Source organism: Sylvia atricapilla, chromosome 5 (assembly GCF_009819655.1).
Source record: "Sylvia atricapilla isolate bSylAtr1 chromosome 5, bSylAtr1.pri, whole genome shotgun sequence".
In the NCBI taxonomy this organism is placed as follows: Eukaryota; Metazoa; Chordata; class Aves; order Passeriformes; family Sylviidae; genus Sylvia; species Sylvia atricapilla.
The window spans coordinates 9564459-9590841 of NC_089144.1; the positions used below are offsets into that span (position 1 = coordinate 9564459).

Genomic DNA, 26383 nt, shown 5'->3' on the forward strand with positions numbered 1-26383 from the left:
TGTTAAGCTAGAAGTGATTCTGAAATGCCAAGATCTATTGGAAGAATCAAGCTTTTCTGCCCTGTTGTCTCACCTTTGCTTTCCACTCAGCAGTTTCCTATTAACACCTGAAAGCAGATCCACATTAATCCACTAACCCAGCACACCCTTGAATCAGATGGTGATAAGCTTAATGAGGTGTCATGGTTTAACCCCATCTACATTTAAAGTAGGAGTTAAGAAAATAAATCACAATGAAGGAGAGTATCACTGGTGTTTTGCTGATTAACTGGTATGGTAATGCTGGCATCCATCTCCACCACTCACTATGGATAATTGATCAATCAATACTTGAGTAAGTTGTTATAAAGCAAGCTAGAAAGATACAACCATGCTGTCTACACACAAAACCAAGTAGCTGTAGCACCACCTTCTGAACATACACTTCTCACTCCATTGGCATAATGAAAAAGGACATGCACAATACTAGCATATTAAGGTTTACCAAGTATTAAGGTTTTCTTCAAGGCAGAAGAGCTTGGCAGAAAAAGAAAAAAACAGCACTTTGGAAAAGAAGTTAAAATGAACTACTGGATTTGGATATGCTCCATATACATGTTAAAGATGCCATCTCTTTGTGAGTTTCCTCACATAATCAACCGAGACACTACAAAAATTCAATCAGCAAACAAAATTGAAGAAGACCCTCCAGCCATGTCAAATATTTATTAAGCTCTCTTGCTACAGAAGAGAGAGAGAACAAAATAGAAAACAGAAGAGAAGAAAGTATGTCTTAATCGTGTGGAGCTGACACTGCAGCCCTTATGTGTGGAAGGTGCAGAATAACCCTCATGTCATAGCACTCAACAGCAAACGCTGCTTCACCACCCAGTTTTAGCAATTTAAGTTCAAGAGAGCTGGACAATGGAAACTTTAAAAGCAAAAAAGATTAGGTAGCAGTACAATGAATTTGTCTTCAATCTTTCATTTCTCGATCAGCACTCAATTTTTCCCCCATGAGTTTTCAATATGAAAACATGACGTGGAGAATCATACAGAAGAGTAATTTTCTCTTTAAAAAGTGAATATAATTTTAATTGATCTACATGAGCCCCTCTTCTCCCAACATCCCAACACTACTAGGTCAAAACAAGTTTTGGTACTCATATGTAAGAAGTGGGTTAAATACTAAAGTTAATCCCTTCAGAAGGAAACACATTTTTGTGCGGAAGTGACAGTGGCATTTTAAGTGCCAGCATTTAACTGGTTTATTGTATCACTACTTCAACTAAGAAAACACAAGGTATGCTGGACAATTATCCAGAGTTCTGACCAGCACACCTGATAATCCCATGCAGCAGCAAAATGTTTGGTTTCGAAAAAGAAAAGAGTTCTGTCAGGCTGCTTTTCTGCAACATTCATTGTGTAAATAAACATGTAATTTTAAGTATTTAATTTACAGAGACTGGATAATTCCACTTGTTCCAAACTCTACTTGTTTAAATATCTGATGTTTAAAATTAAGATATTGACTTAAGTCAGTCCTAAAATCCTCAGACTCAGCCTTCCATAAGGGCCCACAGTCCATTTTCAGAGATGCACTATATATGTACAAAGATCTGCTCTTTCATTTTAGAAGTTGATAGCTTTGCCAAAGGATGCTGCTAGGTTTGCTTCCCTGAAGGCTTCTGACACTGTCTGTAGAGAGCAAACACAAAAAGTTACAAGTCATTAATAGCTACATGGAGTAACAGCCTGTGTAATGGTGCTCAACAGTGCCTTTAGAAAACACTTACTGGATGGGCATGGCAAACTCTGGCTACATCTTCACACGACGCTCCATATTCCATAGCAAGGGCAGCTTCATTCACCATTTCACCAGCACCCTGTAATTTAATGGTACTTGCAATTAGCACAAATCCTTATGCAGTTGTGTCCAGGTTCTGCTGAATCAATAGCAGCTTATAAATAAGCGTTTTCTGCTAAAAAAGAAAAGTTATGTTTTAACCAGCACTTCGTCTGTGTTCTAATGTAAGTCATAAGTACTTAATCTATTTGATGACTGTGTGCTCAAACCCAGCATAAATCTAAACATTGAGAGTATTTGATCTCTCATTCCTCAGAGTTGTGCAAAAGCTGGGCATTTTCCCATTTAAGGAAACCTACCCAAAACTTCAATGCCCCCCTGAAAAGTTAAATAGGTAACCAGATTAAAAGAACCATGTTACTACACCTACACCCTCATTTTTATTTGCTGTATTTATGCATATTTACTACAAGAATATATCTTTGAGAAGTCAAAAATACTTAAATCTCCTGTCACATTTTTAGCACTCAGGTCCACAGCCACAAGATTTCCCCTCACTGCCTTTCCCAATGAAGAAAATCAGACTTGTTGGTGTGAGACAAAGTTGTGTTTCCTTTAAGGCATGCTAGTTTCTAAATTACTGCAATTACAAGAGAAACTAAGTAGCATAGAATCTTACTGAGAGTAGTTTATATTTCTCTTAAAGCCCTACACAAAAATGTATGGAAGTGTTTCTGCAAACATAATTTGAAAAAGAAAAATATTTACAGCTAAGAAACAAAACAGAGAAAATTGGGGTCTAACTTTGACCAAAAAAAACCCCAAAACCCCCTAAACAGCAGAAATCCCGAAGTTTTTTTTTTTTTTTTACTTTAAGTTCCATAAATTACTGACCCCAGATTTGGTGACTGCAGCATAATATTACCACCTTCGCTGAAGTCTTTAGTTGAAAAGAATGGAAAAAAGAAAACACCAATGAAAAAGCCACAGTCTTTCCAGCTGCCTCAAATTCCAAAAGCTGAATCAACAATTTCTGCTGTTCTCTCAAGTATTTGCAGTATTCATAAAAACAAAAAAAACCCAAACAAACAAAAAACAAAACAAACAAAAAAACCACCACAACAAACACCACGACCAAAAAACCTCGCCACACAAAACTGGTCAAAGAAACTAACCACAGCAATTCAAGAGAACTAAAAACAGCTGGGCTTTCTTTTAGTTCCACCAGAATAACTAAAAAGTGGGAAGGAGAGCAGGGATGCAGAACAGAACCACAAAAAAAATATGGTGAACTCAAACCTTCCTGTTTACAAACACCACCTCTAACTCAACAACTATTCAACACTAAATAAAAAGAATATTACAAGGCCAAGAAAGAACAATTGATGATACTTACTGGGCCTAAAATGTGAGCACCCAACATCCTGTCTGTTGACTTTTGACTAAGTATCTTCACCATGCCATCTGTGTCAGCATTTGTCTTTGCTCTACTGTTTGCAGCAAATGGAAACTTCCCAATTTTGTATTCAACACCCTGCAAAACAGATGTGTTACCGAGTTAATGACCAACAAGAACAATGTAACCAACTGTTACAAACATGAGGAGAAGCAATACAGAACTAAAAACAGGAGACCCAGAGGAGTGTACACAGTCATAGAAAGGGGTGTAAGAGTGTACTAAAAAAAAGATTTGCAAATGAACAATAGGAATTCAAGTCATGAAAGAGAACTGTGGTTCTTGGGAGAGTGGCAAGCACAAGAGCATCATTCACTCACACCCCTTAAGCAATAAACTCAAATGCTCATTTGAATTTTGTTGAAGTAGCTAGATGAACAACTAGAGAGTAAAACCAGGCCCAAGGTGGAAAACCAGTTTTTGTTGGAAAAGAAAACAAACAGTACCTCTTCTTTCAGCTGTTCTTCCGACTTGCCAACCCAGGCCACCTCAGGGTGAGTGTAGATCACAGAGGGAACGCAGTTATAGTCAATGTGCACTGCTCCCCCAGCCATGCCTTCCACACAAAGAATGCCTTCATCCTCAGCTTTGTGGGCCAGCATAGGTCCAGCAACTACATCACCAATAGCATAGATGCTATCAGACCAATGAAACAGAATAAGACACTGTTTAAAAACATCCTAGCACACCTGGGCTACCTTACATAACACTCTGAAACATGTCACTGAAAACTCTAATCAAAACAGACTAAAATACTTTATTTTAGCAGTTTCCACAGAATGGCCACACTTCAAGAGGTACTTAGTGACATGAAATAGTGACTTTTAAATTACAAAACTTCAAAGGCTGACTAAAAATTTTTATTTAGTCAGATTATTATATTATCTGAAATTATACAGATATCTTGAGTTTTCTTTTCAGAAAAGGAAAATACGTTCTTTTATTAAAAGCCAGAAGTGCTTTTACTAAGTTAAACTTTAAAAATAAGCGTTCTGCATTTAAAATAATGGAAAAAATAGTCTTACTTACTTTGGAATCTTGGTTTGGAATCTGTTGTTGACTGGAATTCTTCCCTTCTTATCAAGTTCAATTCCAATTTCCTCAAGACCTAGATTTTTTGTAAAAGGACGCCTACCAATGCAAACTAGGAGCACATCACAAGTTATTACTTCTGCCTTGCCACCAGCAGCAGCTTCAACACTACAGGAAAATAAGAAGCAAAAATGCAAAGCTGTAAACCTGCAGCCTTATCTCTCTCTGGTTAGTAACTAATATGACCCAACATGGTGACCTCCTGGCTGGGTTTGGCACACAAAGCACTTCATTCAGCTTGCCCCATCCTTCCTCCTTGCAAGAGTTCTGCAGGAGAAGAGCAGGGAGGGGACAACATCTCTTACTACAATTCTTAACAATTGTTAAGAGAGAAATTCAGGATGTCTTTTCAATAGCAAATAGCATGAGCTCATAGCATCAAAACAGTGCAGCAAAGTAATTGCCACCCAAAATATATATACTTGGGGATGGGGTAGGGCCATGTACTCTGAGCAAGCTTTCTTCTGGTTCAGGAACCAAATACCCATTTGCAGCTGCTGTGCATCCCATGCATCTGCAAGTGCATCTTTTTGTTTTATTGCACCCAGAACAGGTTCAGCTCACATACTCAGAGCACAAGAACCAAAGCAGAGGAAGTGAGGATAAATGGAAGTGTGTTTCAAAAGCATACTCTGAACCAAAATGATACTCTGAAAGTAGAAACAGACTACAGGAGGGACCCAACCAGCATCAGCACAGCACGTAAAGAAGCCCAAATCCTGAACAGTGATGGATGACAGACTATTCCAGGCTACAGCGATGCAGCAAGTAAATACCACCATATTAACTCTCCAGTGAAAAAACATTTAAGCTTATTTTTGTGAAGTAACATCAAGCATTTTTTAAACTAGCTTTGGCATTGAGAATCCATTAACACAAACAGAACTAGTGCATACTTATGGAGTCTTACAAAGCAAATCTGATTTATGTGTTTCTATATTAACTGTTCATGTATAAAACTTCAAAGGTCTTGAGTATGACCATTAAAACAGACTCTTCAGGTAGTTTCATTTATTTCTGTTTAAGAACAGTAGTATCTCTGCCATAGTTACCCTAAGACAAGATGACCTTCCAGTACATAGCCAAGAATTAATGGCTTGGAAATTACTGTATCAACAATCATGGTATTTATGCTAATTATACCAGAAGCAAATATCTTCCATGAAAAGAATGATTTAAAGTTCATTTTTATTACTGATCTCATTATAAAAGTGGTTTTATGTCTGCAAGCCCTCAACTGAAGCCAGTGGAACCTCTCCTGTATAAGCAACTTAGGACTTAAGAAACCCAAAATTATGAGCTCTCTAAATTACAAAGGAGGATAAACATTTAACTGCACTAAAGAATTCATTTTCATTCCTGTTTAAAAAATAGCATCAGATCATATTTTTAAATAGGTTTGATGGACTGAGAAGAAGAATATATTTTGCATTCCTTTAGTTTTATGTTAAACACTTACGCTACATCTATTTTTCCATCTGGTCTCTTGGTAGCACCAGTAACTTTGGTGTTCAGTTTAAACTTGAATCCCTGCTTCTGAAGAATACGCTGGAAGTTTTTAGAGATCTCCATGTCAATTCCCATTCCACCAACATGGCCCATGAACTCAACAGCTGTCACATCTGCACCGAGGCGCTGCCAAACTGAACCCTGCAGTCACAACAATACAGGTAAAAAAGAGCTTTTGAAAAGCAAACTTCAGATACTTTTACTCTAATATTTACAACAGAATGTAAACTCTTCTAAAGCAGGGTAACATGTAACAGCAAACTGATCAGTTTCTACAAATATGACAGAATAAAACAAGTTCAACTTTCCCCAGCCTTTCCACAAAAAGATTTATCATTGTTTATTTGCAGACTCAAAACTTCCAGGACCAAATGCAGGGAATTACACTTTTAAAGAAATAGCTAACGAAATAACTAAATATAACTCATGCATATTTTTTACTATAGGTATAGAAGAAATTCAAAATCCAAGAATCTGAAAGGAAAACCCAAAGGGAATTGCTTGTGGTGCTCTAATACCACTACTAATTTATCAAAACAATACCACAGTAAGGAAATTTTGTGCAGGAAAACGGAGCCACTGCTGGCCCTGTCTGTATTAATAACCTTAACCATGATCATCAACAAAACCCATGTACACCCTGTTGACCTGCAGTTACCCACATCCACCCAATACAGAATTTCACTCTGCTTACTCTTCCCCAGCCTAATGGTCAGCAGACTAAGCAACCCTTGGCAGATGGGCATAGCTTCAAGCAGCTGCAAGACCAGGAAATACAAATTCTTTTTGAAATGTGTACTTGTGAGCCAAAAGGACTCAGATGCTGATGAAATACAAAGTATCCATGCTTTTGGTTGACAGAATATCAGATCACATTAAACATCTCTTAAGCTTAACTACTAAACATAAGAATTTATCCTGACTATCTTGGCATTCCCTCACATGCCTACTCCTCCAAAAGAGGAAAACAAATATGCAAGGCCCTGTATGTTCCTCTCTCATTTCTCTAACCATCTGCAGAAGTATTGACCCAACAAACACCCCAGGCTTTTCTGGTAAAAAACAGAACTAGCAGGCCATGATGTCTGAACAGATTGACTACAACTCACTCAACTGTTAAATCACAGCAAAATCATAAAATACAAAAAAATAGCACCTTTTTCCTCTAAAAATTAAAGGTCAAGTAGTTTAAATATCCTCTCACCAATTCCACACCAATGACTCCTGCACCAATGACAACCATCTTTTCAGGAACTTTTTTCAGTGACAGCGCACCAGTGGATGACACAATGTTATCTTCATCAATCTAATGACAAAAAAATGCACAAAAGTAGGTTTACAATCTCTTTTATATATTATACACAAAACACAAACACCATGAAGTGCAATCAGGTGCAAACCATTATTACACATTACACTGTGTGGCTATGAGACACCGAAAAGGAAGCACAATTAAGTTCAAATACTTACAGTAATGCCAGGGAAGGGAGCAACTTCTGAGCCTGTAGCTATGAGTATGTTCTTGGTATTGACAACCTGTGTGCTGCCATCCTCTTTAGTTGCAGTGACTTGGTTTTTGCCAGTTATTTTTCCAAACCCAGGCACATGTACAACCTTTAGTAATCAGAACACAGTGAAGTCAGGTTCAAATATGTAAGTTAGGCTACATTTCACCTGAATCTCACTAATGCATAGAGATGCTGCTAAAACATCTCTCTGCACCACTACCTGGTACAAATCACAAAGTAAATGTATACTATTCCTTTAAGCAGATTAAGAATGAAGGCACTGGGCATTTAAAAGTTCTCTGGAAGAAAAGCATTCAAATTCTGCCCTTATCAGTCGCTCTAATGTATGTGGCAATACGAAAATGTAAAAAGTAAGAAATTCAGATCAGAAAAATGGATATAGCTCAGCATATAATCCAAACTAACCTTGTTTTGTTTAAATAAATGAGCAATTCCACCTGTTAAGGCCTTCACTGCACTACTCTTCTGTTCCATCATCTTCTCTAGATTCAAACGGATTCCTGTAACTAAGGTTAAAACAAAACAACTTGCATCAGGCATTGCAGTGTGCAAATGTTAAAGGAGCTAACCTCAACACAGCTAACAGCTGGCACAGAAAGATGTGCTGAATGGCCCTACTAAATGCTAAAGGTCACATTCAACAACTGCTATGCTGAAAATCAGTACTGCACTTTTCAACTATAACTTACCTATCCATTATTCAGCACACTAAGCCTCCAAATGACAGATAAAGGATATTATTTGTAACTACAAAATTTTGCAGAAAATCATACTGATCAGATTTGAAAGACTAAATTTACTTCTTGGCGGAAACCACTTATGTAAGAGGCACTGATAACTTTTCACTCACTTTCAATTCCTCTATTAGCAAAATCTTTTCCATGGGCCAAGTGATACAGATGTGAGTTGTTCAGCAAGGCCTAAAACAGACACACAAAAAAATGGATTTGGACATATATTCACAAGCATAAGTGATTTATTATACAGAAAAAGAATTACAATATTTGCAAAATGTTCTCATGATTAAGTTTGACATATATAAATTTGAAAAGCTGTATTTCAATCACAGAAGTTGCACACAGTAGCTCCTACTGAAAAATTCAATAGACCAAGTAGAGGAAAAGAATGGTAATTCTGACTGATGGCCAAAGAGAAGATACAGAAAAACTGGATGAGGAAAATCTACACTAAAATGCCTGTTAAGATTTTAGCCTGTGTAGATATACACGAGTTAAATTTTCAGGTTTTGTGCTGAAGTTCCTATAACTGCATAGCCAGCCAAGCTGAAGCTGGATAGTTTGGAGCTAGCTCAGGTACATGGATTTTCCAAATTCATAGATATAATTAGAATAGTTTTTATATGGATGGCTATAAATTAGTAGCTTCAAATTCAGAGCCTCAATAATTGTATTTTGATTAGAGATAACAATATAGTTAAGGCAGGATCTTACTAAGAAAATTAATTTTTTACAGCCACCCCAAATATGAAAATATCCGCATCTTTGCAAGAACAACAGTTCAAGTTTGCACAGATTTAAATCTAAAGGCACAGTAAAAGATTCAAAGGACATTTTTAAATACTTGCCTTATCTACATATGTTTGAGTAAAACTAATACCATCAAAATAAGGTAATTCAATTTTTTATCAACAGTCTTTAAAAGTAATTTCTATACTTCACATAACTGTCACAGCCACGAATCTGTAACATCCACATTACTTAAAAGATGCAACCATGGCTTAAGACTTCAGCAACTAGAAAGGAAAAAAATCCATGCCCAGTGTATTATTTTGGATGGTTTTCTGGAAAGAAATATTTGAATCATTTGTTATTGCCTTGGTGTACGCAGCCACTTAAGTTTATTGCCATTCAAATGAATTCTAGACAGCATTCAAGTTTAGCCATGGGTTTAACAGTATTTTCATAGGAACTCTAAAGGATAAAAACAAACAAAAAAAAAGGTGACCTGAGAATTTAGTTAAATAGGTCCTAGCAGAGTTTAAACTTTCAAGGTAACACTGTGTGGATTACCATTTTTGAGTGGTACTTCAATATATTAAAATACTCTGAACTTCATTAAAACAATAAACACTTAGAAAAATTATTATAACTTTTTTAAACTGTAGCATTTATACTGTATTTTCTTCTACCATGCCAATAGAACTTTTTGAGCAAAAGGATAAGAAACAGCAACACAGGAGGGATCTTTTTAAGAATATTATGTCTATTAGCACAGCCATCACTAACCTGGCATGAGCAGTGTCTCCCTTCACCTGCAGGGTGCTACTGAGGCAGATTCCCCAGCAGCAGCACTGTTCTTACAAAAGCAGAGGTCTGAAATTACTCTAAACTAGATTGGCAATGTCAAGTATGAAGTTCTTAATTTCTTCTTGCTTTTCCTTGCTTTCAGAGTGCATGTGTTGGACTCAGCTCTTTCTTTCCCCATCTGCATTACTCCACACAAGCACCACCAGCCTCACCCTCCAGGCTGTTCTGTACACAAACATGCACCTTGAGAAATTCCTTCCTAATGTCCTTGCACATCATGTCAGCAGTTTTTAATGAAGCTGTGACAAACCACACACACTTACCTTGGATGGAATACACCCAACATTCAAACAGGTTCCCCCTAACGTTGCATTTTTTTCTACACAGACAGTCTGAGGAAAAAGAACAGAGGATAAAAATTAATTTTTTAGTAATACTATGCCACCATTTCCTTCTAGGCTATCTCACAATTTAGAATTTGTAACAAAGACATTTGTCTGCTTGTCTAGTAATTCTACCTCTATGAATGTCAGATTAATTTCATTCCTAGATTTATTTTACAGCTCATATTTACCTGCCCTCATTTTTTTGATAGCTTAAAAACAACAAAATAGCTCTTTGCAACCAAATCCTCCACTAAAAGACAGTCACACCACCATTCATACCTTCATACAAATGCTGTGCTATTACAAAAATCTACAAAGTAAGTAATAAATACAACACTCAGTCCAGTGGAAGATGTTCCCCTAACAATTACAGAAAAAAATCTGCAAAAAACAAAATTCATAAATCATATAAAGATTTATAAAAACAAGGAAATTGGTAAGTGAATTTGCATAGATTAAAATCCCAGGAAGCAATCCTTTCTTCAAAGAAAACAAAACAGAACAGAATCCCCAAGCCACAAACAACACTTTCTCCCACTGCTATAAAGTTGTACCAACACCTATAAAGAAAAAAAAAAAAAGACCAAAAATCAAGTAAAGCAAAACCAAACAAAAATAAGGTCAATACCAACAGGGTGGAAAACATTTCATCTCCTTCTCATTAAGCTGACAACATCAAAGTGTGCAAAGGACAAAAACAACTGCCAAAACTTCATATAAAAACAGATTACTGGGAGAGAGAGTGGAGGAGAGAGTATCCTAAACCATTTTTCTACAAGCAAAGGAATTGGCATCTCCTTCATTGGAAGTCACACACAAATTCAAATAATTGTTCCTTCACTCTTGAGAATTCCAGTCCACTGAGAGGCAGCTACCTAGGTGAAAGCCTTTCACCACTTTAAATTGCTGCTTTTGTGCTAAGGTAGGGGTGGTGGTAACAAGAAGAACAGAATTCACCAAGTCACATCACAGGAACATTCTGAGACATGCTTATCTCCTCTATCTCCTATTCCTGTTGTTCTAAGCACATGAAAACATGAAACACAACACAAGGGCTTTAAAAGTTGCACCATGGATCAAACAGCACCAGACTGCTCCTACCTTTACCCTATAAGGATGTTCTGCCTTATTCATTTTACATAAACTTCACTGACAAGGCCAAGCAAAGCTTTTGGAAAGCCAAACCCCAGAGAACACTATTGGCCATAACATGGGATGCTGCAGTGGTGATACAAGGACTCAATGCTTATGCTAGCTGAAACAGCACTAAAATTGAAATTTAGGTAATTCAGTAGAGCAGAATCAGGTTCTTCCATGGATGGTGTAACTATACAACCTTTTTGCCAGTCTGCTAAAAACATCTCCTTACGTTCTTTAAGGACATAAAAAACATTCTACATGTTTATTCAATGATAATGGGGACATACATAAGTATACCCAAGCATTTTCCACTCTCTAACTAGCTGTGAAACAGTGTAACAAATCTAATTTTTAATATGTTATAAACGGAATCCAGGGCACTTTTTAACTCCCTTGTGTATGGTATCCTACTGTTAATCACAGATATGAAGGACTCAAGGACAGTACTGTTCCAAGAAAAGCTGCTTTATAGCCAGCCACAAGAATAGCTTTAGAATAATCAGACATGAACTCACATGGCAGAAGGCCACAGTCTTAATTAAAACTTGCAGCACTTTTTTTCTCAGCTGCTAAAGCATACATACATCCAGAAGCAAGAGTGCTTATTATGACAAAATAGTAATTCACAAAGAGATGTGAAGACAATTATTTTGCACTAGGTCACAGGTAGATGTAGAGCTCAATGAAATATCAAACATTTATATTTTGGTACAGTTATGCATCAGAGGGCTAAAAGATACCCAGAAAGATGTTACTGACACACAATTGTAGGAGTACTGACCAATGAAGAGCAACACTCAGAATTACAGACAAATACAGTTTGAAGGGACCTCCTCTGGAGGCCAGTCAAACCTCCTTCACCAAACACAGTCAACATCACAAACATTGAGGGAGGTGATTCTCCCCCTCTGCTCTCCTGAGAGCCCACCTGGAGTACTGTACCCAGCTCTGGGGCCCCAACACGAGACAGATGTGGACCTGCTGGGGTGAGTCCAGAGGAGGCCACCAAGTTAATCACAGTGCTGGAGCAGCTCTCCTATGAAGACAGGCTGACAAGGCTCTGGGGGACCTTACAGCAGCCTTCCAGTGTCTAAAGGGAGCTTGCAAGAAGGCTGGAGAGGGACTTCTCACGAGGACATTTAGTGACAGAACAGCCTCAAGCTGAAGGGTGCAGATTTAGATCAGCTCTCAGGAAGGAATTCTTTACTGTGAGGGTGGCAAGGCCCAGGAATTGGTTGCCCAGAGAAGCTGTGGATGCCCCAGCTCTGAATGCTCAAGGCCAGGCTGGATGAGTCTCTGAATGACATGGTCTAGTGGAGGGTGTCCCTGCTCATTGCAGGGGAGTGGGAACAAGGCCAGCTTTAACATCCCTTCCAACCAACCCATTCTCTGATTCTATGATGTATCAGGTGGCTCAGGGCCTTGTACAGCCAAGTTCTGAAAATAATGAAAGATCAAGACTATCTGGGCCCCCATTCCTGTGCTCTACTGGAACTCATGAGCAGGAGTTCTCATCCTTTCCAGGTGGCAAAACCAGCTAATTTTGGCCAGGAGGTCTATTTTAGGTAATTCAGAAACACTGTGACATATCAAACAGCAGAAACCTGCTCAAGACTGCTAGCACCACCTTCTCAGAGTTCCAGATAATTATGAGAACAATAATGCAGTGCCAAGAGTGTCAGCTGGTCTCATATTAAAACGTGAAGGCAAAAAAAATCCTGAAGTCACATTCTGTATTTTTGTAAGTTTAAAACCATCTGAAAAATATTATACACATACAACTCTCACAATACTTAATTAAATGACACACCACTAGTACACATCAGACACAAACTGCCTCTTCCAAAAGGTGTCCAAAGACAACAGGCAGAACAAGAGAGATGAACAGAAATAAATGTAACCTACAGTATTTCTACACACATATTTTTGCCTCTAAAACTCTCACATGGCTTTAGAATTCAGCTAATCATATTCAAAGAGCATATCAGTTGAATATGTTTTTTTTCCCTTCTGAGTTCCCTCAGTCTGGTCTTCAGAATAGTTTTGCAGTGGTCTTTTTGTGATTATCTCTTTATTTTTTCTTTTGTTGATAGAAAATTTCCTTCCTAGCCCTGTTTTTCCACCTTCTCTTTCACAAAAGTATAAGCCCACCTCAATTATCAGTTCCTACCAAAAGCAAGCTGTCCTAATCAGCTCTGTTACATGCTAATATATATATATAATACATGCTGGAATAATACAGTCAGACCTCCACTACATATTCTGCATAATGTGAGTGAGCAAGGTAAGGAAAGATTAACAAAAGATGTCAACAGCATCTGGTGGCCCAAGAGGTGTCAGAAGAATTACAACATCACACAGACACCTTCCAAGTTCACCTGGATGAATATTCTGCTATCTGAGTGAGGTCTCACCTTAAATCCAAGCTGAGCTGCCTTGATAGCAGCAACATATCCTCCAGGCCCAGAGCCAATAACTGTGACATCGGCATCGACTGAAACACAGAACACTCAGAGTTATTGCTTTTTCAGCAAAATAATTGCATATTAAGAACTATGCAAGTTAATGAAATAGAAATACATAAGGAAACTACACTCATATCTGAAAGTAACTTTCTGGGCATGGGGAAAGGTTGTGTAAAGGTATTTATTCCACAAGAAAAGTAAGTCTTAAATTTCACACGGAAAATAATGTAAAATAAGGTCAGGAAACTGAATTTCCCATCCCTCTTGTTCTAAAGCCTTTAAGAACTTAACCCAAGACATCTAGATAGTTTACTGTAACATTTTTTCCAACATAGCTTCTATTGATGTTTAGCACAAAACATTAATGCTTACTGAATGCCCCAAACCTATAAAGGGGAAAACACGGCTGCAATAGGTATCTGTGCAACCTCTGTTGACTACAAGGCACTGAGAGCTGTGAACTTTGTACCTAGTTCGTATCTTGTAATCACAATCTCTTTTAGAGTATTAATTAACATAAGAACAGTGATGGTGAAGTTCAACTCTTATTTACAGCTTTAGCTTGAAATCAAGTCATGCAAATAAACCACTATTTTCATCTAAATTTCCACCCTGACATGGTTTCATCTGGAAGACTGACTTCTGAGTTTGAAGTATTGCTTTCTGTGGGGGGTTGGGTTAGTGGGCTTTTTGGTCCAAAAAAGGTTTCTCATAAGAAACTACCTTGATCAGCATAGGACCTTTGTGGCACTGCACAAACTCCCTGAAGACCATGATGAATCCGATCAAACCGGCTTCTCTAGAAAGCAAAAGAAAATAAAAAGAACCCCTTAGTTTCACAAGTTTATGTCTATCCTTGAGGGAAAATAAGCATTCTGTCACATGCAGATGAACAGTTACTGTCACCAGTTAACCAACACAAGAAGAGCAGGACTGAAGCACAGGGGGCAATGACTGGAACAAGAGGCAGAAGTTGCTCTGCCACATACCTGCTCTGTCACCTCAGTCTGTCATTACACCTGTTCTCAGGTCAGTCTCACCTCAGGCTACCTCTAACTACAAAACTTTCAAGTCTTTTTTTGGGCTCTCAAAACCACATAATGACATAAATTAGATATCCACAGAAGTTTTTATTATAAAGAGTCTTGTCCTGTAACCAACTCCTCCAGCCAATTCCTATGAACAGGCAGCTATATCCCGTAAGAGATTCGGGAGGGCAAGTTTTTTTAACCTTTATGAAAAAGTAATGGGACAGCACAGAACAGCTGCTACAAACACATCGAGGGCCGATCGCCCTGTAACTGATTACAGGATGACCCTGGAAGCATTTGCGCAGTCCCCAGCACGGCAGCCCAAAATCCGGGGCCGGCTGACGGCGGCGCTTTTTGCAGCCACCACGGCCGCGGCCTCCCGCGGGCCGGGACACCGGGGGACAAGCACCGACAACGCCTATGGCAGCAGGGAGGCTGGTCCCTGCCGCTCACCGACCCTGAGGGCCGCCGCGTCCCCTCCGTGCGGCCGAGCGGCGAGGGAAGGGGACAGCGGAGCACGGAGAGGAGCGCGGCCGAGGCCCGCGCCCGCCTCAAGGCGCCGCTCCGGCCCCGCCCGCCCTCACGCACGCCCCCGGCAGGCTGAGGGACCTGAAAAAAAAACCCAGGCCCGAGCTGCTCGGCGCGGCTTCCGCCCCTAACTCCCTCCCTTGCCCCAGCCTCGCCGCCCCGCCGGTGCCGTACCCGAGCGAGCGCGCAGGAGACACGGCCCCAGCGCTGCATGTCCGCGGTGCCGCCGCGCCCCGCCGCTCAAGGACTCCGCGGACGCGCGCAGGCGCAGGCGCAGTGCCGGGCGGGGCGGGGCCAGGCCGGGAGGGGCGGGGCCGGGAGGGGCGGGGCCGGGCCGGGCGGGGCGGGCACGGCGGCCTGAGGGCCGGCAGCGGGCTGTGGGCGGGCTGTGGGCGCTGCCGCGGGCAGCTCCGCCTGCGCTGGGACACCTGCGGCCGAGAGACACGGGAGCGCCTCCAGGCGGCTTTGGAACGCCTCCAGGCGGCTTTGGAACGCCTCCAGAAGGGCTACTCCACGTCTGCCCTGGGTAGCTGCTCCAGTGCTCCGCTACGCACAACGTAAAGTTCTTCCTCATGTTGTGGTGGAACTTCTTGTGTTGTCGTTAATGGCCACTGCTCCTCTTCCTGTCGCCGGCGCCACGGAAAAGAGTCTGGCACATCCTCTTGGCACCAGTCTTTGAGATATTTATAGAATCAGAGAATCGTAGAATATGCTGAGTTGGAAGGGGCCTATCAGGATCCAGCTCCTGGCCTGGCACAGCACAGCCCAAGAGTCACACCATGTGCCTGAGAGCATTGTCCAAACACCTCTAGAACTCTGCCAGGCAGGAGCTGTGCCCACTGCCCTGGGAACCTGTCCCGGTGCCCAAACACCCTCTGGGTGAAGAACTTTTTTCTAATATCCAACCTAAACCTCCCCTGACTCAGCTTCATGATGTTTGGTTGAGTCCTGTCACTGATCACGAGAGTAAAGAGGTTGGCACCTGCCTGTCTTCTTCCCTTCGTGAGGATGTTCAAGACCACAATGAGGTTTCCCCTCAGTCTCCTCCAGGCTGAACTGACCAAGTGACATCATAAGGCCTTATAAATCTCTTCATAAGGCTTCTCCTTCAGACCCCTCACCATCCTCACAGCCTCCTTTGGATGCTCTCTAGTAACTCAATGTCTTTTTTTATACTGGCAGCTGGCAATGCCCCCCAGGACATGGTTGGCCTTCTTGGCTGCCAGAGCACTGCTGAATCATATTCAACTTCCCATTTGTATATACTGATGAGATCCCTTCTCTGTCTTCTCTTGACTAAGCAGGCCCAGCTCCCTCAGCCTCTCATCTTAAGACAGATGTTGCATCCCATACTAATTTTTGTTGGCTTCCACCGGACCCTCTCCAGCAGCTCCTTCTTTTTCTTGTACTGAACAAGTACAAGAGGAACCTGGACTGGACACAGCACTCCAGACGTGGGCCTAATAGAGGAGGGCCACCTCCCTGGACCTACTGGCTACACTGTTCCTGATCCATTGGGCAGTCATCCTGGCCGCAAGGGCACGTTGCCAGTTCATAGTCAGCTTGTCACCCACCAAAAACTTGCAAGTCCTTCTCAGTAGAGCTGCTCTCAAATAGGTCAGACCCCAATCTGTGCTGGTACTTGGGAGGTCATGGCAGCAAAGTCAACCCTGCGGTGAGCAAGGCAGCCCCCAGACCCAGATTGACTGCACCAGAACCACACCTGGGCACAAGCAGAGAAAGGGAAATTACATGTTTCAGATGGAAACCTCTTCTATCCAATGGGCAGTGAAATGCCCAAACATTTTTAAAATATTAAAAAATGTAAAATCTAAAATAATTTTGGAAATACTTGGAATAATTGTTCTTAATTTATTTAACCAAAAAAAATTGAACTAGAATATGGAAGCATTTTTATAATTAGCATGGTTTAATTTAATGCTCTGTATATTTTTCCAGAACTTACATTTTCTTCTTCTGGAAAATAGATTGTATTTTCTTCTAGCATGATAGATTGCACACCCTGAATTCCTCTGTTATTTGCGCTTCAGCACATCAGTATTAAAAAACTTAAACCCTTCATTGCCTGTGGGAGAACAGCAACAGGACAAGATAATTTTCCTTCTATAATGAATTCTACCTAATTTAGGATATACATAATATTCTGTTCATTTATGCTAAAAACACCTAAATGTGGCTTTAGATAACTGATATGCAACATAGATTATACTACTGATTTCCCACCGTGCCTGGAATTGAAAATATTTTCTGTCAAAAAGAGTCCTCAAGTTTTCTGGATGTACTCGTTTCTTGCATACGTCGGTACTTCCATCAGGGGGCGGCGTTTTGCTGTTTCCCACACAGGCAGGGAAAAAGGAAAGGCCCCATTCAGCAGGCAAAATTCCTCTTCGATCTTTTTCCATACGGATTTCTCTGATCCGCCCTTCAGCAATGCTGGAGACTGTGTGTGCCCAATATTTTTAGATTTAAACCCCTGTTAGAGCATGGTGCTAATAATGCCAAGGTTGTGGATTTGATCCCCGCACGAGCGGTTCACTCAAGGTGGACTTGACGATCCTTGTGGGTTCCTTCCAACTTAGAATATTCTGTGATTTTAATGAGCACACATCCCAGAATTATCCTGATGGTTGCAGGGATATTATCATGTCTCCATCATTTCCTACCACCCTCATTAATGAGTCAGCCAAGGAGAATGAAACCCAAAACTGCTCCATCTGTAGCTGACTGGAAGTACTCAGCCAACACGTTTTAATTCTCCGTGGCCTCCCAGCCTTGGTGCAAGTTGGGGTACTGGAGCTTTCCCCTCTGAACAGGCATTACGTGAGTATTTCTAGAGTAATTCCAGTTTTTTTCAGACACAAATCTGAATGCCATGATAATGTTGTTACTGTAAGCAATGAACAAGACCATCTCCTACAACAAGAAATGACTGGAGGCTCTGACTGATGCCTCCAGTTACTGTGGCCACCAAAGGGAAGGCAGTTTGTGTGGTTATTGCTTCAGCACCTGGGGGCCTGGAAATCCAGGAAGCATTAAAGTGTGTATTACTGGATGGTGGGAAGGCGAAGGGGCGCACAGGGAATGCAGGGTTAGATCCCTCCATCAACTCAACTCTGGTAGTCACCTCTTAACAGCCTTGCCTATTAACTGCATGTTCCTTGGGGTCGTGGTGGATGGGACAAATGTTCTGAGCCTTCCTGGGTACTCTGCTGAAGTTTGGAGATGGTTAATTTTTTTTTTTTCGAGGTTTTACATCTCTGAGTAATAAGGATCATAAAGACAGTGTATTGCCTGTAGAATTGTGGTACTTGTAAACCATGGACACCTGAGTGAACTTTTTCTTCCCTTCGTCCTGGCATGACTCTACCTTCACCTTGCCTTGGTTGTGGCACTCCTTTCATGAGAAGTAACTGAGATTACAGTGCTGTAACTGAGGTTACAGTTCCTGTTTACATTCCCACATTTTACTGCATCCATGAGTACTCATGAAATGTCCCCTCACGGCAGAGCAGGCTCCCAGAATTCCAGAGGAGGAATCTTGCCAGCAAGAGGAGGCAGGTGATCCCTCCCTTCTGCTCAGCCCTGGGAAACATAGCTGGGGTTCTATGTCTAGCTCTGGATTCTCCATTACAGGGGAGACACAGACATACTGGAGATAGTCTGGCAAAGAGCCGTGGAGATGAAGATGGGCTGGAGCACCTCTCCTGTAAGGAAAGGCTGAGTGAGCTGGGACTGTTCAGCCTGGAGAGGAGAAGGCTCAGGGGGATCTCATCAAGGTATACAGATACCTGAAGGGAGGGTGCATAGAGAATGGAGCTGGGCTCTTCCCAGTCGTGCCCAGTGACAGAACCAGAAATAGTGAGCACAAAATGAAACACAGGAGGTTCCTTCCAAACACTTAATGTCCTGTGAGGGTGACTGAGCACTGGTACAGGCTGCCCAGAGAGATTGTGGAGTCTTTCTCCTTGGAGCTTCTCAAAAGTCATGCAGACATGATGCTGGGACACCAGCTCGAGGCAGCCCTGCTTGAGAAGAGGGTTAGATCAGATATCTCCAGAGGACCCTTCCAACCTCAACCATTCTGCAATTCTGTGTCAGGAAAAAGTTGTATCATGGTTATTAGCTCTGAGCATAAGACTCAACTCTGACTTGGAGCCAGAGGAAAGCTGCCGGCACAGGCAGAAGTCAGCAGAGGGCAATATGGCTGCATAGACTAACAGAGCTGCAAGGCTGTGTTAGAGAGAAGTCGAGCATTCTATTTCTTTGAAATACTGAATATTTTTCTTGCATTAAACATTGGAATTTTACGTACGTACCCATGCACACGCGTTTATAGGTACACATAAAGATTATCAATCTAGACAGACTATAACACTGGATCTGACTTGAGAAAACAGAACTAAAATACCTACCATGTTCCATTCAAGGGCTGGATGGTGGCCATCAGTGTCTTGTACTTTTGCAAAGCTGTAATTAGGAAAACACACATTTTCAGATTATTCTTCCTCTCTTTGGTAAACTCTCTTTGTGGGAGGCAGGGCAAAGTGTATCCAGAAAGAGACAGGGGTGGCATTTTGTTTTGAATCCTTGTTCAAAGCAGAGCACTGTACTGCTTTCCAGACTGCTCAGCTTACTTTTCTGCATAGAACACTTCCTATCGCTCAAGCAGTAAAGCAAGATGAGAAATGCAGAGAAAGCTACAGCAAGCCAATGATCTCTGCTTGAGCTTCTGCATAAATACGTAGGATAAATAGGGAAGAAGGTATCATCTGGCCCAGAGTGAAACTGGGCCAGATGCAAAATAGCAGCATACCTTGGATGCATTGAAAAGGCAGGACAAAGCATATCAGGAGACCTGGTATGTGCTCTGTTGTGCAGGTATTTTACAAAGATCTGTGGCTCTCAGATGCTAGCAGGAGAGTTAAGTGGTCAGGACATTCCTCTCCCAGTTGGAGCTCTAAAGGAGCACACGTAGGCAAGAAGGGGTTGGGGAGCTTGGCGCATTTTCGAGCCAAAGAGAAGATCAGAGTCACAGACCCTACAAAGGGCACCACAGCTGGTGCTAGTGACGACACATTTAAGATTCTCTCACACCACCTGGTGAGCCCAGCAAAGGGCACTGGTCCAAGCTGAACCCTTATATACTGAAGACCTTGCCACATACCATGGCTAAACACCCAGCACCCTGCTCTTGGCAAGTGGCTTCTGTGTGAGGTAGAATCCAGCTGCCTCACCTGAGGGAGTGATACTGCTTTGCATTTAAATGTTAGCCACCTAGAAGAGCCATCCTCCTAAAGCAAGTATCCAAATTCCCTGCGTGGTCAGCAGGTATCTTTGAAAATAAGCACCCAGGAGATTCTATCTGCCTGTCTTACACGCACTCAGCAAGGCCAAGGCAATCTTCCTTGGGGCCTTCAAGGATTCCTGTCTCTGCCTTTACTACACAGAGAAACAAATTACTGCAGGACTTACTGCAGCTGTCAGGCTTGGACATCTGGTTTAGCAGGTTTAATAGAAAGCTTGTCTGCTGGGGTCCTACAGGACATGCAGAAAGATTGGCAAATTGAGAGGGTCACTCATCCTATTGCAAGGTGGGTGTCAAGGACTGCCCTCCAATGGCCAGCTCTAGTGCTGCCATTTGCTGAGCAGAGAGAGGACACAGGTGACCTACACTAAACATCTCATTTTGATACAGTCAAAGCTTATGAGAAAAAAGCTCACCCCTTTCATGAAGGAGGGCCTCCAAAGGCCTCGAGAACTTGGGCATCTCAGGCTGCTCGATTGGATCCTGCCCTTGGCATCCCTGGGACACAACTGTGTTGCTGCCCCTCAAAGGAGGCAGAGATGAACCTCCCTTTAGTCATCAGTTTGCTGAACCTGATATATCAATTTTGTTTTGCAGAAAGACACTGGGAGGTCTGGTCTGATGTCCTTCCCTACAATTTCCTTCCATGTGACTTTCTTCTGGGTAACAATAATTTTGCAATAGCAGTGAGTGTCTTTGCATATCAGTAACTTGTTGTACCCTGTAAAATTCTGTTCCCTGCACATTACACTTGTGAGAATCTATGACTTAATTAGAAAGGAGATTATGGATGAGGCCAATACAGCATATGAAAGCCTGGTTTGTTCATAGGAAACAGTCAGTGCTCTTTCTAGAAGGTTATGCAAAAAATGATTCACTGAAGGATAAAATTGCCCAGTGCCTATAATTCAAGGTCTTTGCAATGAGAATTAGAAAGATATGTGACTGTTGTTTCCCTTTTTATGTGCTCAATATGTCATGCCAATTTAAAGTTCTTTATAAGCATTCATACTAGAGCTGATCATAAAATGCCAGTAAATTTTCACATGTAAAGCAAACTCCCCCCACTTTATTTTTTTTTTAAGGTCCCAGTTACATTTTCAGCTTTGCAACAAAAATCAAACCAAAAATTGCAAATATTTTCAATTTCTTAGACAGCTGTAAAATCAATTTGTTCTATTGCTGGAAAACATGTAAATGTAAACTGAGGTGGAAAGTTTCCACGCAAGTTTTCATGTTAACTAAAATCTCAACTTATCTTCAAATGAGGCCATTAAAAATGCAGCAACTGTGCAGTATTTAATTTTCTTCAATTCCAAAAGCTGTGTCAGACTTACAGTTCACTCACAGATGCCCCTCAAGAGATATGTATTACATCAAACAAATGGTACACTTCTCCTCTGGGGATAGGTTTTCTCATGCTCTGCTCTCCTAATTCAGGACCTGACCTTTAGACCCCCTGAGCAAGCGGGGGAAGTGTGGCTAACAAGAAATCTTACAGCAGAAAGCAGTGACAATTTCTTTGCTTCTACAGAAAATCTCTGAAGTAATACATTCCCATTGTTATGTCATCTTGGCTTTATGAAAGTCAAAGTTCTCCCTGAAGCATATTGATATTGTGCAGTGTGAAAGTTTCTCAGTGATAACAGGGTGATAAACACAATATATTTCCTGCATCCTAGTTCACTGCAGTGTTGAGGCTGTAGGCTCTGTACAGCTCCTGGGTGGGAGAATGTCCTGATCTAGCACAACAAAACAACTGACACCATGAAAACCAAAGTGCATGCCCCGTGCAGTTTGCCCTTTAAGAACTGTAATTGATAAAGATTAGTCATATTAACATTACTGTTTGCTTGTGATCCTGTATATCGCCAATATTGCCAATCTGTTAATATAGGACATTAGAACAAGACTGTGCTCCTGGGAGGCACCAACCCCATGCCACAGTGTGGGCTGAGTTCCAGCTGGGGAGAAAATGATCTTGCTCTGGAGAAATGGGGCTGGTGGACACCCAGTTGACAATGAGCCAGCAGTGCCAGCTGCCAGTGCTCTGGCAGCAGTGAAGGCCAACAGCTGCAAGAGTCAGCAGGACTCCCTCTGTTCCATGCTTGTAGGTCTGGATCTAAATGCCTGCATCCAGTATTGGCTCCCCAAAGCAAGAAAATACGGGGATAAAGGGAACAGGCACAAGTTGGAGCACAGATGCTGTGCCCTTTTTCTGGGCACCAGTCCAGCCATCCACTACATATGAGACTATATAACCTGCTCTTTAGGAGTCCCAAAGAGATTTTAGAATGCTGTTGGCTACCTATTCTTCCACTCTACTATCATCATCTACTATTCAGTTAGAAAATTTCACAGGTACTATGGGTCTACCCTGGGTGAGTTACTCTGTCAGTGAGAACATTTTATCAGTTGGGTACAATTTGTTCCTATAAAATGTCTGGTTCAACCTTGCTTATCTCTTTATTGTCCTAAAGGTGCTAAAACTTCACTAATCCTCCACTCTACTGTCATCATGATTAAAAAATTTCACATCTACTTTGGATCTACTTTGGATCTACTTTGGGCTGATTACTCAGCTCAAATGTTCAAAGAGAACATTTTTTCAGTTGGGTACAATTTGTTTTTATAAAACATCTGTTCAACCTTGCTTATCTCTTTATTATCTTAGAAGTGCTAAAATTTACGTAGAAGTGTTAGATTAGTCTCATGTTTCCTTGGTTCTCTTTCTCTTTCAGTTAAAAAGAAAGTAAATCCTTTCACACTCACCAAGCCCGAGTCCAGGTCTCTGAAAACGGTCAGAGGTTGCTTCTCTGAGTCCAGGATGTATTTAATCAAGTCCTGCCAACCTAGCAGTTTTTATCTGCAGTTCACAAGCAGAAACTTTATACACACATTTTTGTAAGGATATGTAGGATAGAAAAAGAAGAGTTTAAATAATATTCAGGCAATCTAGCATGATTTATGACCATTCTCTACCCTAAGGGTTTGTGCTTCAGCAATAAAGAAATGTAAGTTTCAGGCAGTAAAACAACATCAAGCCAAATGTTGCCTGAAACTACTTGTGCATAAGAATAAGAAAAGGAAGGATAGAAAAAGAAAGATGCAGGGAAAAAATGAAGGTTAAACCAAATCAAACCAGCATGACTTGCTTCACAAAGTGAACAAGAGCAGAGGCAAACAGTACCTTTTCTCTAACCTGTAGTAGTGCATTGCAGTGGGTTTGGCTGGAAAAGAGTCTCTTAATAGTAGCTTGTATTTGGGCTATGTTTTTGATTTGTGCTCAAAACAGTGCTGATAACACAAGGATGTTTTCTTCATCCAGTTCATGTATGCCTACATGAGTGTGAGTGAAGCGCTACCATACTCCTAAACATAGCTTCAGGTTGAGAGAAATGCCTGGATAAGCTCAGCATGGCTCAGCTTCAATAGGAGGAGAATGTCTGTGGATCTTCAAGGATCTTTGAAGTTGATTTCAAGTAGAATCCAAGAAGCAGTACAAGAAGGGTAATGTTCCTGGGCCAGCTGCTGGGCAGATTTGACCTCCCTGCCCTGCTGGGATACCGGATGCTTCTATAAATATCTCAATATCACAAAGCAATAGTCTAAAGTACACTGTAAGATCATGTGACGACTCAAGGACTCAAGCTTCTGTAGGCTTAAGGAATCTATTTCTGAGATTTTTTTTTTCTCCCTCTAATGCCCTTATAAGAATGGAAATATTCAGACATTAATTCAGCATGATTTACAACATGGATTGAAATCAAGCCACCTTCTCTACCTGCTTGTTCTAGAGGGATGTTTTCCATGGCTCACTGGAAGTATTACTACAACCATTTCTCTTGCTGCAGCAGCCTCTAAGGTGACTTGCCTCTTTTTGCATTTAGAACTAAATTTAGAGTAACTACACTATAGCTCAGTGCCAGATTGCCCATGCCCATGGTTGAAATATAGTTACTCTGCTTCACTCTAAAATTACTTCCCTCCCTCCAGTGGAAGCTGAGAGAACTTGAAAACTCTGAAAGGCACCAGAGCAAGGGAAAGTTTGGGGCTATGAGCTGTGCACTCTGTTGCCACCACAAATGCCATGTACGGTGCCTTTGGGGGAAGCCTTGTAGCAGAGATTCACTTCAAACTTTTGCTTTGCTATTGTTCCTCCAACCTGATTTGTGTTGTAAAACTGTATCTGACTGTGCTAAGGAGAGAGCTAGCAGATTTACTTGGAAAATTGCAGAGCAGACTCACAGTGTCTGTCTTCACTGGTAATTGCCAAATTTCCACTGTTTCCCCTCTTCTTACGGTTCCTTTTCCAGCTGTTTCTCAGCCAAGCTAGGCATTAGCACCTCTGCTGCAAGACACAAAACAGACATGCAATGCACAGCAGAAATGTCAGGGTACTGGAGGAGGGAGCAGGACCTCCCTGTGGGCACCCACAGCCCCTTACCACCCCAGCTTCCCTGACTGAGCTGATCTAGGAGCCCACTTTCAGCTCAGCAAAAACTGTGTCAGAATTCCCTGTGCTCCGTCACAACCCAAAGTAGACGCAAGTTGGAAATTCTTCTTCTGGTCCTGAAGCCTTCTGAATTTTTCATTCTTCCCAGTAGTGGCACCTACCATTACACACCAAGAATAGGAGTCAAATCACTGGACTTGGAATGTTTGTGAGACTTCAGTGGAGTGGCTTTGCAGACTGTTGTAGTGACAGATACTCACAAAGCACCTCCAGTAGACAGCACCATGGGAAGATGAGCTCTTTATAGCCTGGAACCTTTACATAGACATCTCTTTTTTAAAGACAGCTGACTGTGACCAGTTCAGCTATGGGCAGCCACATCAGCTTTCTTCCATGAGTGACCCAATCCATTTCTCTTCTTTTGATCTGGAAGAGGCAAGGCTCTCATGGGGCACAGACATGAGATCCTGAAATTGCTGTCTATATCCAATACATATGCACATAAAACATCCAAATTCATGTCCTAATTTGGGATGCTTTATTTTACAATCTTAACTGTTTGCTTTAACTAGTGTTTGCTTCTGGGCACTTTCAAGAAGTGATTATAAGAAATCAAGAGATCAAATACCTGACTTCTTTTTGATTTCTCCTCAGCAGGTTTGCAGCCTTGAGGCTCACAGCATGGAGCAAGTGGGGTAAGTTGAATTGTGGACATTTTACATGTAAAATCTGGCAAAAAAAGGAAGGCACTTTTCCTTTGTCATACTCTCAGAAATACCCAAACCATTTAGTTTGAAATCATCCCAGAGTCCATCCTGAAGCAGATTTTATGCATTGGATTTTATTGCCAAGACCTGCAGCACAGCATTGAGCAGTGCAGCTGGGAAGTGCAGCAGTCAATATTTGCTTGGTAAATTCCTGTAGGACTACTGGCCTCAATGACATTGTAGGGCAGGAACATCACCTTGTGTTGGGCACTCAGAGGAAAATGATTCCCTTTCTGATTTTGAATTTTTTCTCTCTAGTAGTTTAATTTACTTTTTTGTTTGTTTCTAATATTGAGAGCCTGGGAGACCAGGAACTACTCCTCAGAGTGTCCTTTGCACAGAGATACATGAGCCTTTTGTTTGGCTGCATTCTTAACATATTTGTGGAGCACAGTCATATTAATGTCTAACAAGCTAATAACCAATATCTGCAATGTCCCTCACAGGCCTCCCAAACCACAGTGTCAACCACAGTTCTTGAAGTTCTGGTATTCTTGCTGGTGACCTAGTCAATAACTAAAATGGATTAAAGAGACATTGTTGGGAAACAATTAAGGAAGACATGTGACAAGACGTCCTTGTGAACAGCAGCACACAAACAATAGGACCTGAACTCCCAGGTCACCTAGGTGAGGCACAACCCAC

The 26383-nt window shown here is 41.4% G+C and overlaps 1 protein-coding gene across 1 annotated transcript; it reads right to left on the reverse strand.

Annotated features, from left to right (window-relative positions):
• Nucleotides 1-691: 691 nt before the first annotated feature.
• DLD (dihydrolipoamide dehydrogenase) lies at nt 692-15475 on the reverse strand. Its single transcript, XM_066318646.1, has 14 exons — nt 15364-15475; nt 14354-14429; nt 13580-13659; nt 9963-10031; nt 8223-8292; nt 7778-7878; nt 7314-7457; nt 7048-7149; nt 5794-5984; nt 4272-4442; nt 3689-3878; nt 3183-3320; nt 1776-1865; nt 692-1677 (listed from the first exon to the last, which is right to left on the reverse strand). The coding sequence occupies exons 1-14, from the start codon at nt 15400-15402 to the stop codon at nt 1612-1614; spliced, it is 1527 nt and encodes a 508-aa protein (XP_066174743.1). The 5' UTR covers nt 15403-15475; the 3' UTR covers nt 692-1611.
• Between the last annotated feature and the right edge of the window lie 10908 nt (nt 15476-26383).